The 15,929-nt window shown below is 42.4% G+C and overlaps 2 protein-coding genes across 2 annotated transcripts in view; one reads left to right on the top strand and one right to left on the bottom strand.

Moving 5' to 3' along the window:
- Nucleotides 1-7,077, bottom strand: part of arhgap35a (Rho GTPase activating protein 35a) — a 59,301-nt gene extending 52,224 nt beyond the window's left edge. The window contains exon 1 of the mRNA XM_076736120.1: nt 6,372-7,077. The gene's annotated coding sequence lies outside the window, so the exon portion shown is untranslated. The remainder of the gene's footprint in view (nt 1-6,371) is intronic.
- A 3,223-nt stretch (nt 7,078-10,300) lies between these two features.
- ap2s1 (adaptor related protein complex 2 subunit sigma 1) lies at nt 10,301-15,878 on the top strand. Its single transcript, XM_076735109.1, has 5 exons — nt 10,301-10,447; nt 11,030-11,179; nt 11,699-11,812; nt 13,622-13,681; nt 14,258-15,878. The coding sequence occupies exons 1-5, from the start codon at nt 10,445-10,447 to the stop codon at nt 14,357-14,359; spliced, it is 429 nt and encodes a 142-aa protein (XP_076591224.1). The 5' UTR covers nt 10,301-10,444; the 3' UTR covers nt 14,360-15,878.
- The last annotated feature ends 51 nt before the right edge of the window (nt 15,879-15,929 follow it).

The raw sequence follows: 15,929 nt of genomic DNA, 5'->3' as shown, positions 1-15,929 counted from the left end.
GGATGCAGAGGTGTCGGGGTGCTCGCTGCCTGTGATAACAAATGGCTATGAAGAGCCACCTTATCTTCTCACCTTAAAGAGGATATGATGTCCACTGTCACACAGCTGCCTAACGGCCAGAACCGCTCTGACAGTTATGTTATGAGGGTGAGGAAGGGTCAGCCACTGTTGTGTGCTGTGTGTGTGCGTGTGTGAGTGGAGAATAGTCACTTTCACACATTATGGGCGTAAACAACAGCGAACCATTTCCCAATGCCAATTTACAAACTTTCAAAGTTGAGCTGCATCAACCGAGAATACTAAACAATAACAACCATGTAATGATTTGCAAATGTTAAAATGCCCGGGGCAAGCTCCAAGTTAAGAATACCTAATTGCAATGTTGTAAAAAATGTCCTCTGTCAAAATACAAGGGTTTGGTGTGTCCTTGTATGTGTGGGAGAGAGACAGCGTCGGCACATGTTCACCGGGGAGAGGCCAAAGGCCACCACAGTGGTGGCCAGATCCCCCTGAAGTGGCATCTGAGACAAACGTCTAGTGACAAGGTGGTGCCCTTCCTGTGTCCTTAACCACAATAACACTGCACTGTGCTCCAAGGGCAGAAAAACTGAGGGATGGTGGGAGCCATGGGAACAGAAACAAACAGATATATTCAGTGACGACGTGAAAGAGGCAAGAGGGAAAGAAAAGAAGCAGAGGGGAAACAAGAGCGATCGATAAGAGTCTAGGAGGAGTTTGGGAAAAGTGAGACCAACTTCAGGTCAAGCGAGGTACTTTCACGGTCCTCTGGTTGTCTGGGTCTGCAGGCCCTCTTCCCTTCCCTCTCCTCTCTACTTCCATCCCACGCTTTCCTCTCTGATGCTTATCAGTCTGTGATTAAACCTGCCAACTTTAATTAGAATACGTTAGAAGCAGAACACCTCTCTGCCTCCCACTCTCCCAGCCCTCTCTCCTCGCTCTGTCTGCGTGCTGCAGGTGTACCAAGACACTTCCAATAAAGTTGTCAGAACACTGGGCAGAAGCAGCACGGAAGAGACATCATGATGGATGGACAACACGGCGGGTTAACGCAACTAAACGTCAAGTTCCAGCAGTGCCGATACGCATTGACCAGGAGCATTAACACACACACACTGAAAGCGGTTGTATTTTGACAAATAGATGGTGACAGCCATATTTCACGAGACGCAGAATCTTATTATGGTCAATGTGTCAATGAAATGAGCTGCAGATAGTCACACACCCTATTAATTTCAATTACAACAGAGCAGTCTGAGTGGAGAGGAGCTGAGGTGAGGCTGCTAGTTTTATTCTTTTTTTAAGTTGTAATATTTAACCTGACAGGAGCCGCTTATGTACAGCCAGCCTTCACAGATAAACACCAAACACAGGTTGCTGCTGCAGGAGGCTTTTTTCCCCCCTTTTTCCGAATGAAATTAATCCAACCGATGATTCCCAAAGAAGTATACTAAACAAAATGTCTGCACATGTTTCACAGAAGCTTATCAGAGAGAAATGTTCTATCATACACAATATACTAAACCCACCTCTCTCTCCTTTAGAGAGGATGGAAAGGATAGACCATTATTGCTTGGCTGCTCAGCTTCCTACTGAACCAACAAGTTGTATCAGAATATACAGGATCTACTCCAGCAGCTATTAAATGGAAGGAGGTGTGCCAACCTCGGTACCTAACATCCTTCAGAAGGGGAAGCAAGTGCAGAAAATATAGACATTCTGTAAACAGAAAGCAACTGGAGGGAGCGTTTAGCTGACAAACTATCAGCGGCGGAAAGAAAGTGTTTCAGATGGAAAATACTAGACTTGCAAGCAGGTGTACCCGGGTCCAAGCGCCCGATACAGCATGAAGCCAAAGTTCGGGTAATCAGGAGGACGAGGCCACAGCTGAACAGAGTTTAAAGAGCTGAAATAACTGTGGTCAGCTGTAAGTCTTTTTAAAATGTGCATTAAGTTCTTTTTAATCATTCATTGATTGAATCTCCAGAAACAACCACAGCATCTGCAGAAAAACATTGATTATGAAAATAAGCATTTTCAACGGCGTTGGATGGTTTATTCTCATCAAGGCGGTGACATGACTATTAGTCTGATTTCTAGGAGAATAAAAAAGGCTCAATAGTTGCCCTACTCTGACTCTTCCCCTCACCTCTGACCCCCAGCCCTCCTCTTCTCCTCCACCCTATCCACTTCTCCTGAGCACCCACCCACCACACACACACACACACACAGGAATCGTAGGTGGACTTCCTACAGGAAACCCAGGGGCGCCACGAGGGAGAATCTCCAGAGAGAAAGTCAAACAATGACACAAGGGGACCTCTCCTCCCGACTGCAGCCCAATTTAGGCAATGAAGCCTGGAGACTTGCGAATGGGATGAGAGTAGGTCAGCACGACAGGTTAAGACAAAAATGAAGTGTCGGGTTAGTGTGGGAAATGGGTGAGTGTGTGTATGTGTCCACAGACTACAAACATGCTCAGCCTTATCCTTTAATAGGTGTGTAGGTGGATTTCAGGGCAGTTTTTCTTTGTTTCGGCGGGTGAGAGGTTTCCAGAGTCTGCAGCCGTTCTAAATCCCAAGAATAGTCAGCATACACACTGACTCACTGGAAAACAATCAGGGGCTATTATGCGCTTAACATGATAATGTAACGGAGTATGTATTTATGCATGACAACCTTCTCTTTTTCAGGCTCGTCAAAAAAAAAAACTCAGGAGAACTTTAGCATTAAAATCCATGTTGGCATTGTGTGTAGGTGGTGCAAACTTTCTGTGTGCGATCACAGCAGCAGAAGTCCAACCTATTGAACTCCGGGCACTGGCCTCATTTCATTGGCAGTGACTCAATCATAACATCTTATCTACGGACATGCTGAGTCATGGAATTCAGCTGTGGCCAATAGCCAAGCAGCAGGGTTACTTATGGCTGTCATTGATTGGTTGATCCCAGAGCACAAAGCTGAAAGGGCACATACCAGGAACACAGCCTGAAGCAGAAACTGGCAGCAGTTTGCTTGCGTTCTACTTTACTCTCTCGCTCAGTCTTGTTTTTTTTTTTTTTCCTCCAACTGACTACCAACTTTGTTGTGTCACTCTCTCGCTGTTTCTGCCGCCTCTCCCCTCATGTTCCCTCTCTGAAGCTCTTTCAAATTACCATAGCCCCATTACCCTTGTCCCTCTGTTGTGTAATTGTATCTGGACTAGCAAAGCAGGGCCGCTCACGTCCAGAGGTCACCATTCCTCTGTGGCTTACATCCTGGTCCTTCATCTCCATGGCCACCGTGCTTCCAAACAATGTCACCGTCCTTTTCTTTTTTTTTTCTTTGCAAAGAAATATGAAAGCTAGTTAAAACTACCCCAACAGGGCCCTACAGAGCCACCATTCAAGCCATTAATCATATCTAAAGCCCTTACTTTCCACTAGCATTATCCATTAATAATGCATTTGTATTGGAAAAGTAATACCATAATAACTCAGGCTTAGGAAATAGAGCAAATGCAATCTTTATTACTGATTGATTTCATTAAACATTATTTTTCAAAGTTCTTGGGTGAACCATTTGTTAGAAAATGCGCAGGAATACCAGTGATATTCTCTGTCATTCTGTTCCCTCCAATGAAAACCAGGCACAACCACATTTGCTGATCTGGGGTCAGTTCGTTCACACATAATTCGCCCATTCACACGGAGGAAAACTGGCTCTAAAACAGAATAGGGGCACACTACAGAGGCCTTTATATCAAGCTGTCCCCATCTGCAAAATCTGTAATGAGCAAGGGAGCTGAAACAGTGGGAGAGAGAAGAGAACCTCAGTTCAACTGAGGCAGGCACACTTTCTAATGGAAATTCAGATACAATCATCCCAGAATGCACTTCTCTCTGCCTAATAATCGGCCACTAGAACAAGGCAGCCATTGAGAGGAGAGTGACTGTAATCTGGTCCACCAAACTCCAAAGCTGCCCGCTATAATTAGCTCCTTTCTCCATCAAACACAGGCTTACACTGACTCACAAGCAAACCTCTCCTGTAATACAAGAGAGAGGAAGAGATTTAGCGAACGACACATTTGCAGAGGAGCGGGGGAAAATTTTTTTCCATCCTTGGCATATGGCGTCGCCCCGCATTGACAGGTAGGCTAGCTGCGAAATCTGCAAATGAGCAGGTGAGAGGCTGCCGCTTCGTTCGGCAGCACAGTGGTTTGTTGAAATAAAAGCCTGGGTTGACATGGAAATAATATGGTGCGGGGAAAGTTTTCAAATAGAGTGGTATTACAAGCCAGAAACACATCGGCCCTTATTTAAATAACCTGCTCACAGCACGGCTTACTAATTTAGGGCATGTTTCACACTAAAGGGCTCAAGTACTTTCCAATTACCTTTCTCATTTGATTGCTGGTCCAGTGCTGAAAAGTCAAGTGAGGACTATCAGAATCAGACTTGACATGAGGAGCAGATATCCACTCCACAGCTTTTGTTGCAAAGCATGCCAACCCTGCGTTTATCTGTCCGCAGAACGTGGGATAGGATCTCTCTTCCAGTGCCCTCATCAAAGGACGTATCCACATCTCAGGCCTACATCCTGACGAACAAAGCCTACCCTCCACTAATCCCAGGAACATGTTCTAGCCCAGGGACTCACAACACGATCTGCAGCCCAGAGTCAGGCAGACAGACAGGGCTGAGCGGGTATGCTGGTAGCTAGCCTGCTGCCTGGGCAAATGGCACGGCTATTAGGGGGAGAAGAGGCTTCCTGGAGAGGTGTGACTGCACTGCAAAGGGCCCAATCAAGCAGAGAACAGAAGTGCTGACAGCTGCTAATGCATTTACCTGAGAGCAAAGAGACTGCCATACCAGAGAAAGTGTGTGTTTACTTCCTCCATAGCGTGGTCTTCCCAGTAAGGTTGATTGAGATCAAAGAGAGAGAAACTCAGTCAAAGCACTGCTGGTAAACGCGGGGTTATGAGTAACTGATTTGCTTGAATGGGAGATAAAAATCCACATTACACCACACGTCCATCATCAAATGACAAAGTTCCTGTTTTGAAAACATCCACCTCTATCTGGCCCTGACACAGTGGTGCAGGCCACAGCCCCTGCTACGCACCTCGGCGTTAAGGCCACATCACAGCCCTTCACTGACATGCATCCACTTCTCTGACCCTCTGACGTCTTTCACAGGCAATCCTGAGTCAGTGTTACACGGACAGCTAGAACGATGGCTCTCAAAATGAAAGTACTAAAATACAGTGGAGGGATCCTGACAAAAAGGGAGTGGCTAGCAGGCCAATGACCACTTTGCAGTGGCAGTGAGATTAAGCCGTGACACATCGGTGACTAGTTCTGGCACAAAAATAGATTAATGGTTTTGTTATCGTTAGGTCAGCCTATTCAGGCCATCTGCACCTTATCTAACAGCATGGAGGGGACATGCAGCATCCAGCGAGGCAAGTTAAATATCCCCACCTGAGATATTTAATTGGTGGAAAAAATAGGCAGACAGTCACTGTCAGGGAACAGAGTGGAGTTACCTCCCAGCAGGGTGTACGCACATTAGCTAAGTGTGTCAGCCAGGAGCTGAACATGCAGCTTTGATGTTTGCGAAAGTTAGTGGGGCATTTAATGGGAGAGAAAATAATTAGTCATGATGACAAAAGTTTCTTAGGTTTCAGAGCTTCCATCATGACCCAAATCTGACCAAACACGTCAAATGAAAGCAGAGGCACTGACATTAGACCACTTCAAACTTCTCCAAAGCTCATGTACCATCCACCTAATTGTTCCTGTTAACCGGGTGATGACCAGCACACGAACAAACGAGCAAAACATGCAGACACTGCATCAAACAGTTGCTTTACCTAAACATCCTATTTCCCCTCTGCCAGTTGAAAGTCCTTATATTCAAGACACTCCAAGAGGGGGGGGGTTCTCCAGGCCTGACAAGACCAATGCATTCCAGGTGTTGTTGCACAAACAATTTTAAGGTTTGGACAAGATCCATTTTTATGACCCCCCCCCCCCCTCCCTCCTCCTCTGTAAACTTCCCATTTAAACATGCACAGGGGAGCTGCAACCTCCCTCAGATCAGGTTTTATGCTCTATATACGCCCATGCATCGCCATTAGAATAATCATTATTATTACTATAAGGGGCTTGAAATCACACCAGCCCTCAGGGGGGGCCGGGGTTGACTCCCAGTTTCTTGTTATTCGCAGCACTTCAACATTAAGCCGAGCTGCATTGTAGGGAGAAGTGAACGCCTTCAAATCGCTTTTTAACATTGTTCAGCTCTCCGGATCGTCCACTCCCGTCTATAATGTGCTGTAAAAGAAGATTATCTAGTAGTCTACATACCATAGCATTCCTCCCTCTCTCCAGCCCTCGTCCACTCCTTTTCTTTCTCTCTCTGCGACTCACAGCCGGTGAAAGACTTATAATAAAAAAAAGCAGACAAAAACACTTCCTACGAGCGCTCACATCGATTTCTTTCCGCTTTTTCTTCTCAGTAAACAGACTCTCTGTCCGGCGCTTCACACGTTAAGTGCTCGTTTTCATCAGGCTGAAGTTTTCAGAGAGCAGATGCATATCTCGCTTTCTCTCTCTCCCCCTTTCCGAGGAGAGAGAGAGAGAGAGGCAGAAAAAACAACTAAATTCTCGTCAGGAAAAAGGAAAAAAAAAAAAATGCGGCTCAAACTCCAGGCTTTCCTCCGCGGCTGGGAGCGAGGAGGAAAGGGGGAGGCGTCGTGGAGCGCTGTTTCGGTGTGTTTTTCCTTCTTGCTTCAGCCACCACGTTGTTTTGACCAATTATTATTTCCTTTGTTGTGTCAAAAATAAGAGTCCGTAGGAAAGGCGAGCGCAGGCTGCGTCTTCATTCACCGAAGCGCCGCTTTTCGCGAACCGCAGCTCGTCCAGGAGCGGTGGCGTTTCCTTTCTGATGTTAAGCCCCTTACAGGCGAAATGTGTGACGGTGTGTATAAGTCTATTTTTTTTTCAGCTTCCCAATAATGGCGGACCTTCTCCCGAATCCAGCATCTCCCCTCCTATTCACACACACACTCACACACACACGCACACACACACAGACAGACAGAGAGAGAGAGTCTCGCCCAGCGGTTCATGGACACAATTACAACACACACGCACACTGTTTATGAATATTATTACTCAGTGGAGCCGTTCATCACCATTACACAAGATCCAAACTGTGACTGTTGGATTAAAAGGAGTAAATCACGAATTAAATGTGTTTTTAAACAACATCACACACCTTATAAAGAGAAAACACAATCAGATTTTTTTTTTTTTTTTGTCTTTTTTTTTTGTCTTTTTTTTAGTTTGATTTATACATTCATACAGACCTGTGGGTGTGTGATTTATCAGTGGGCAAATTAATGAGCCCAGAATAAAAGAAATATATGACTAAACCATAATATATAAACACAAAAAAAATTACAAAAAAATGTGAAAGAAGGCTACAGCATTTGTACTTCACTTACACTTTTAAGGTACTTGTACTTGAGTATTTCCATTCTGTTACTTTTCCTTAACATTTGAGGAGGACCTATTTTTTATTTGTTTTTTTCTCCTTGTTTATTATTTTGTTTGTGCTTTTGACAGCCGTAACCACTTCTTATTTTAATCAGCATTCAAAGCATACGGCCACCTTATAATATACATATTCATGTCGTTTTAAACTTCTATTATATAAAAGCAAACATCATAACGAACATGGTTACATGACACCGTCACATCTGCATCACAATCACAGTAAATTAGAAACTTTTTCCTTTAAGTACCACCACAGAATTACAGAGGAGACAAACCAGCCGCCACATCACACATATATAATCCAGTTTGTCCACCTTATAATAGATCATTTCTCCGTCTCTTCATGTCAATGATCTCAGAATATGAAGTTACACATTAAAGTCTGTGAGGTAAAGCTTCACCTCAACCAGCTACAGCAGTAAAATGCTGCTCCAGAGTAATAATAATCCAATTAAATAACAATCTGACAAGGGTCAGATTCTGTAACGCCACTAACACACCCGTAAAGTCGAAATCAGTATAACTGGAGTTTACTTGCTTTTTATTTGCTTCTCACTGTTGTCACGACGTTCGTCTTTATTTCTGTTCTATTGGAACACTGTTTCCAAGCTACAGAAAAAAAGGAATATGTTCATGTCATCGTGATTGTAATTAATTGACTTTATTTTGGTCCATTTGCCGTCTTGGCCCCATGCCTCACACACCACTTCCTCTCCCAGCTGATCCCTGTCTGCATGTACGAAGCCAAACATCTGTCATTTTACAGTAATGTTCTGCGGCTACATAATGAGTTATATATTTGTCCTACATCCACCTGAGAGCTGCAACCCGAAGCCTTATCTGGCACCTTATCTCTAAGGTTAGTCCTAATTTTACATGCTGTGCTCTGAGTCATCCACTTGGTAAAAGGGTTGCTGTGAAGTTGTCCCTCCTTTGTTGACTTCAGCTCCCAAGTGATAAAAAATTTAAGGTCCTAAAGTAGATTTCAGCCTTTTCTTTAAACCAGAAAGACAATGCAACTACTTCCATATACTTGGAGAAATGTCTGCAATGTTGTACAAGACAACTGCCTGTACTAACAGCTCGAACAGATGTTTGGTGTCTTGCACTGGGACTTTCTCCTGGAATTCTCCTCTCTTTCCCTGTTAGTCCTTCCTCAAACATGCAGTTCCAATCTGGTAATCTAAACTGTGTGTATAATGTGAAAACAAACACTTCATAGGCCTGTAAAACCCAATTTATTGATTTTTTAAAACTGAGTTTGACACTTCAGGAGATATTTAAGGCTGAAACACTGCCCCTTGCAGCAATACAGACTTGTCAGAAGCTCGTGTTTGGGTTGCAATATTAGCAAAACATAAGAAATAATCATTTGTGAGTGTAGCAGTTTTATCATTCCTACATGAGTTGTAGAAATATAGTGTATAAATTGTACTATGTGTGCTCTGCCGGCATGAAATGTGACCTACCATTAAATAAACAGCCAGGCTGGGTTCAAGGTGCACTGCCCTCTGTTTGAATAAGTCCACAAGCTTCTGTCCAATCACATTAGTCACTGTGTTCTCAGCAATATTTGCATGACCCCTGTCACACAGAGCAAGATTAGGAGGGGTCAAAGTTTCTGTAGAATAATCTGCCTATGTTTTACATCCCTTTCTCTTACCACTGCTTTTCCAACGTGGGCCAGGCCCTATCATAAAACTTTTGTTCATTTAACTATTGTATTATGACTCATACATTTTTGTTTGCTATTTAATTCTCATCTAAAGGTTATCACATCTGTTGTGCTTTTATTATCCTGGACACACCAAAATCAAAACACAGCTGCACACATTATATTGAAGAAAAACTCATTTATTGTTTACTCACTTGTTGGCTTTTCCTTTCATTTTATTTCTTCTCCCTGGCCCACCTCAACCCTCTCTGTATTTGCAGCTGAAATATTTCTGGGTCCCAAGGGCAAGCACATTCCTTCACTCACAGTTGTGCAATCCCTGACAATCACAGTTTCCCCATCCCCCTCTGACTCCCTAAACGCCCCGAACACTCAGTGAGGCAAGCTGTCCAAGCTGTCTGGGCAATGTTCTGTGGTGAACTGGCTGCCCAACAAGACCAGTAAACAAACTCTGAGCCCTGACTCTGCAGAAAACAACCACAAATGATGTAACCTCAAGAGGCTGGAAATATATATTGCTACTACTTCATTTTGTATTGTGCATAAAAGTAACACGAGGTGGGTCACTTGTGTGGTACACATAACCACACACACTCACATACACAAACGTTCTCACTCAAACACAATTATATATATATAAAAAAGTGGCTAAAATACTATTTTTTAACATGTGCGATTTTATGTTTTTTTGGTCATTTTTACATGTGGTATGGCAAAAATTCTCCAGTTTGCTTTATATAAGTAATCTTAATGATAATGAGACTGGGTAATCATTAAGCATGTCATTTAAGTAAGTGTCGTATTACAACGTTTGTCATTCTTATTGATCCTCACGGTTTGTTTAAATATATTCAACATTTAGAGTTCAGTAACTACACATCAAAATGTTTCTACTACAGACATTAACAATAACGGCCCTTTTGACTCTCATGTGATCCAAAGTACGACTCAAAGAGCGACGCCGTGGAGGGACGCCGGTTCTTGTAGTGCCATATCATCTTCCATGCGTTCTAAATGTGGCGACAAAAACTACATTCCCCACCATGCATCACAACCTGGCGTAGTTTCGCACTTCCTGTTAGCTCGGGGTAGATAGCGGACGAGCGGTCGAAGAAATTACTGATGTATCTGTGTAAAATCGAAGCATAATTGTTCACGAAAGTGCTACTCTGGAGATTCTAAGGTCCATATTTAGGAGACGACAATGGTAAATATGTCACAGATGAACACTGTTTTGTTTTCTTTTCATAGTAGTAGCGTGTTACCGCTAGCTTGCTAACATTTGAGAGTTCGCTGGATAACCTCTTCACTCAGTGAGTAGAAAACGTTAGCTAGTTAGTGAGCTAGCTTAACTTCCCGTAAGAGCCACAGATGCAAAGTCCTAATGTTTTCCCACAGACACCAACTAACGCTTATAGCTCAAATACATCACACGCAATGACGTTGACTTTACTAAAGGTCTTGCACAATCATTGTGTCAAACTTAATGGGTGTGGTTCATCTAAGCTAGTGTATATGTTAGCTAAAGCTAAGGCTAACAGTATTTATCTAGCTAACGTTACAGTTTAAATAACGGCCGATAATACGGGTTGATTTCAAGATATTCACGTTGCTAGATGTTAAGAACTACTGTTAAATTATAAACGAATGACATAGCTAAGCTAACAGATAAATTGGATTCTGTATCAAATCACTAAAGTACAAAGGACACGAATTTCAGGAGACTTGAATGTGTTGTTATCTCATTTTTCTCTTTCTGTTTTCCCCCCATTACATTTTCATCGTATAGATCCGCTTCATCCTCATCCAGAATCGAGCAGGGAAGACACGACTGGCCAAATGGTACATGCAGTTTGATGACGATGAGAAACAGAAGTTGATTGAGGAAGTGCATGCTGTGGTAACTGTCAGGGATGCCAAGCACACCAACTTCGTGGAGGTATGGTATTAGTCAGTATCATATGTATGCATGCATTGGTTGGATGGCTTTCTTTTTTCCTGGGTGGTTCTGTGACATGCCACATTATGTTACTTTGTTCGGTTAAACCAGAACTTTTTTTTTTTCTAAATCCTATCAAGGACCGCAGCATAATGACTGAAACCACACTGTCCTTAAAAATCTCTGTTGTGGCTTTTTTTACAGCAAAATAATTGGGTGACTCATGTGTGACCAGCATTACAAGCATTTTCCACTAGCTACTTAAACAAATCATAAGTCAATTTTGCAAAGCAGTTTGAAAAAGAAGCATTACAATGATTGGATGGCACTCTAGAGAAACACACTGTCAAAAGAAATTCAGGTCTTTTGATCTATTATGTATTTGGTTGGAAAGTTATTAGAAATACAATGGGTGTGTTTTGCCTTAAGCTGGGAAGCTTAAGTCCAAGTAAAGCTGCTTTGTTGTCATAATATGAGAGACAAAATTGTTAAGAGGCTGTATCTATGTTTTTCTCACAGTTCAGGAACTTCAAGATCATTTACCGGCGTTATGCTGGTCTGTACTTCTGTATTTGCGTGGACGTGACTGATAACAACTTGGCATACCTCGAGGGAATCCACAACTTTGTAGAGGTAACACACACACAACACATGATACATAGACTTGGTGAACTATGATGATTTACTTCTCATGGTCTGATTGGTTTCAGGAATGTCTGTCAATGATTTCCTTCAAAATTTCCCCTCCTTTACTGTCTTGCGGCTTGTTAATCTCAAACCTGCATATTTATGGGAAGTGAGGACTGCAGTCAAATGACATTTAGTGGCAGAAATGAATTGTTTTTTATTCAGTATTTAAGTTTATGGGTGATGCACTTGAGAAGAGACATAAGACGTTACCCACACTCGCTGTATGATTTCGCAATGGTATCTAAATAACTATATATATATATAGATTTGGACTAGACATGATATACTACATATGTATATCATGAAGAGTTTTCTCTTCAACAGATTATGGATTAACACACTGGGGCAAAGGCAACAAATGAGTCACAGGTTAACGGTTTCAGTACAATTTCCAAAACACACTATAACAAGTTTCCAAATTAATTTTACAGTCTTGTGTTCAGGGTGTGTCAGTATCGACGTGTTAGATAATGCCAGGTCAAATGATGCTGGAAACAAGCCTTCAGCAATAAAATAACAAATTGATTCCTAATTATAATCTGAGTCTGATACCAGCTGGCTGCACAGGCATTGCACAAACACTGAAATGATAACGAAGGATAATAACAGCATGCTCAAAAAGACTGAGGCTGCCAATAGCAACGATATAGTACATTCAGATTTGGGAAGTGTTAGTGTTATAGTGTGTGAGCATTTTGGTCAGATAAAAACTTTTCCGTTTCCTAATAATGTCTGTGCCAGCTTCTGTATGACCTATTTTTGCATAGTTGCTTCCTGTCAGTGCTCATGTTGGCTCATGAAGTGCTGCTGCAGCAAAATCAGCAAACTAAATGCCTTTCAGTATTTTTGGCTACTTAGAGGCTACTTTAGAAGAAGCAAATAAAGTTAGTTGTGACGTTAAGTGACAGGTGACTGAGGCCCTTGACCCAGGACATTGTTTTAGATAATCTTTTAGTAAACTCAGTCACAAGGCTAAATACGTTTAATGTGAATTAGTGGGAACATCTGCACCAAAAATCTGTGGTATTGTGGTTTTGATGAAAATTGAGACCTTCGGCTGTGTGACCTGGAACGCAGGACGCATCAGCCAGTATTGATCATTGCATTTGTCATTAATTGTCCTTCCCGTGAGTGCAGTGTACCGTTACCTTCCCCTGCAGCATATTGTATGTAAATATCATCATGCTGGCACGTCAGGTTTCCCCTTAGGACCTGATAATCTAATGAGATTTTGCAGCTCCTTGCTACATAAAATCTGTACACCACTCAGACAGCTATGGTGACAGCTATTGATGCGATATTTGATTATGAAGGAATGCATGCAGAATCAACCAATATAGAATTAATAGTACATTTTTAAAAATTCTAATTATTATTTAGTCGCTGCACCCAGACACTCAGCAGGACTTCATGGTGCTCGTTTCCAGATTCAGTTTAGCAAATTCGTAACAACGGGCCAGTGATTCTGCCATATCACTGCTTAAAAATGATCTCTTGTGAAACCAGATGAAACGGGAACCGCATACATTTTGGTTTGGCGTATTTTAGATGGATGTCCTTGTAGTGGAAATCAGGCTATTACATGGCTGTTAAGTGAATTCTGCTGCTGCTGCAGCCACAGTTTATTTCTGAACTAATGCATCACATCAAGACATACAATTACCAAACATCTGCTGTGTGTCTTATTAAAATAGACCATTTGGTCCCATTCAGTATCTGATTTTCCTTCACTGTTCTTTTCTTTCTTTTAAGGTGCTAAACGAGTATTTTCACAACGTGTGTGAGTTGGACCTTGTGTTCAACTTCTACAAGGTAAGGACACTGCAAGATTATTTTTCCCTTGCAAGATTTTCACGTAATTTTACCTTGATCAGACAAAAGGGGCTGAGGAGTACGAAGGCAGATGAGGATTTTTTTTTTTTTTTTTTTTCATTTCAATGCCATGGCAACTGAGAACACATTCACGACTTGAGCAGTTATTCAGTGGGATTCATCTAAATCATTGTTAATGGGAGGGAGGAGATATATATATATATATATATATATATATATATATACTTCTCTCAGGTGTGTGGCAAGGAAGACTGATTCATCCCAGCATACATGGCACATTAATTCATGTGTGGTTATGTTAGCCAGGGTCTAACTGTAGTCATGAGCTATTTTCACATTTTGATGACACAGAGGTGAGGTTGGATAATGATGACCACAGGCTGGATGATGACTTCCCTTTGTATAGGAAACCAGACCCTTTGATGTGCAATGAGGAAGATAATGCCACTTTGGTCTCAGTTCCAACAATGTGGTTTGTGCGCTATTTTAGTCTTGACTTGCCTTAAGTTTCTCTTTCCCTGCCGTCTAATGCACTTCCTGTGTCTACACTTCAAGGTGTACACGGTGGTGGATGAGATGTTCCTGGCGGGAGAGATCAGGGAGACCAGTCAGACCAAGGTCCTCAAGCAGCTCCTCATGCTCCAGTCGCTTGAATAGTAAACAGACGACCATCCTTCCTGCCTTCCCAGTAATCTTCTGCCCTGGCACCTTGACCGACCCACCCCATCACTCTGGAAAGGACCCCCTGTCCTTTCCCTCTCTACAGCGCTGACCTCACTCCTTACAGAACTTCAGGAGGGGGTGTTTTAGAAATAGAAAAACACAATATTGTTTACATATGGATATATAATACAGAAGTTCAATTAACCTGTTTGTCACAGCAGTAAATCTGTGAACTTCCCATTGAAGTCACCCAGTATGAAGGCTGCACATTTCAACATGGTAACATCTCATTTTCTGCCTAAGTTACAATCGGCTTTATTCTGTTCACTTCTCCCAAAGCCAGAGGCTGCAGAAATGAGTTATTTCACGCAGTACCCAGTTAGTCCTTGCGTTTATCTCTGTGCAGTGTGGAAACACTGATGTAGATCTCTCCTCCTCCTCCTCTCCTCCCTTCATTAACCTCAACATTCATTTAATGGCACTACTGTAACTAACAAGCACCATGAATAAAGAGAGACGCCCCTAATGATCCACGTGCTCCGAGCACTTACAACAGCCAGCTCCATAAATCCACGTACAGAAAGACCTTCCCTGTGATGTGGCAGCAGGCTCGACACGCCTTCTGCTCACTTTATATCTGCATCACAGTACAAGCAGGCTACAACCAGAAAGCCCTTCAGAGCAATTGACCCAACCACGGCAAGTTCATAATTGAATGGAGTGTACTTAGGATGAGTGCCATTTTGACGGCGTGTTATGGCAACCTGTGCTGTGTCAGACATCCTCACAGCTGATGATGATGATAAACAGCGCAGGTTGCGTTAGCTCAGGTGGCTGCTCTCTGGGTGCTGTAATCGTTTTCATTGCATTTCAGATCGTTTTGTTGCGACCCGTTATGTGTACTGGTGCTTGTTGGTCACACTTGAAACACTTAAAAAACACAAACGCGCTCAGACGGACAAAGACCTGGACGTAGGAAGTATATTTTACATAAGGCAGTGCTGTGAAGTTAGCTTCGTATGGTGTGTGCATACAGTGTATCTCGCGTATGTTGAATATTGTGAAATTAAGAGTCATTCCAGAAAGCGTGGTTCCCTCTCACTGTATGGTGTGAGCAGTGTTGTGAAAGATCCATCAATTCCTTTGGCATTGCGTCACTTAAATTGGCTTTTAAATTCCTCCTGCGCACCTCATGAACTTTGGCAAAAAGAATCCACTTTTACTCATTTCCCCTCGCTGGACTCTAATGTTTGAGATTACTTGTCATACTCTAATTTTAACCATATCCATTCACAAAGGTGGTTTCAAATGTTACTGTTGTTGAGCTTTTGTATTTTTTTTTTAAATGATTAGGCAATAGTGAAATATGTACTGCTTCCCGTGTTGTCCACCTGTGAGTTTGTTGATGGAAGATGTGTGTTTGTATGTATTACTGTCTCTGACTCAGCTACCCAGATCAGTACATCCCATTGTATGTAAATAATAAACAGATGAAATGATACGTGAACGTCAACCACATCTGCTCTTAATTGTAGATTAATCCTCTCTGAAAAGGGAATTGTAT

Source organism: Chaetodon auriga, chromosome 7 (assembly GCF_051107435.1).
Source record: "Chaetodon auriga isolate fChaAug3 chromosome 7, fChaAug3.hap1, whole genome shotgun sequence".
Taxonomy (NCBI): Eukaryota; Metazoa; Chordata; class Actinopteri; order Chaetodontiformes; family Chaetodontidae; genus Chaetodon; species Chaetodon auriga.
This window is presented reverse-complemented; position numbering and strand designations above follow the sequence as displayed.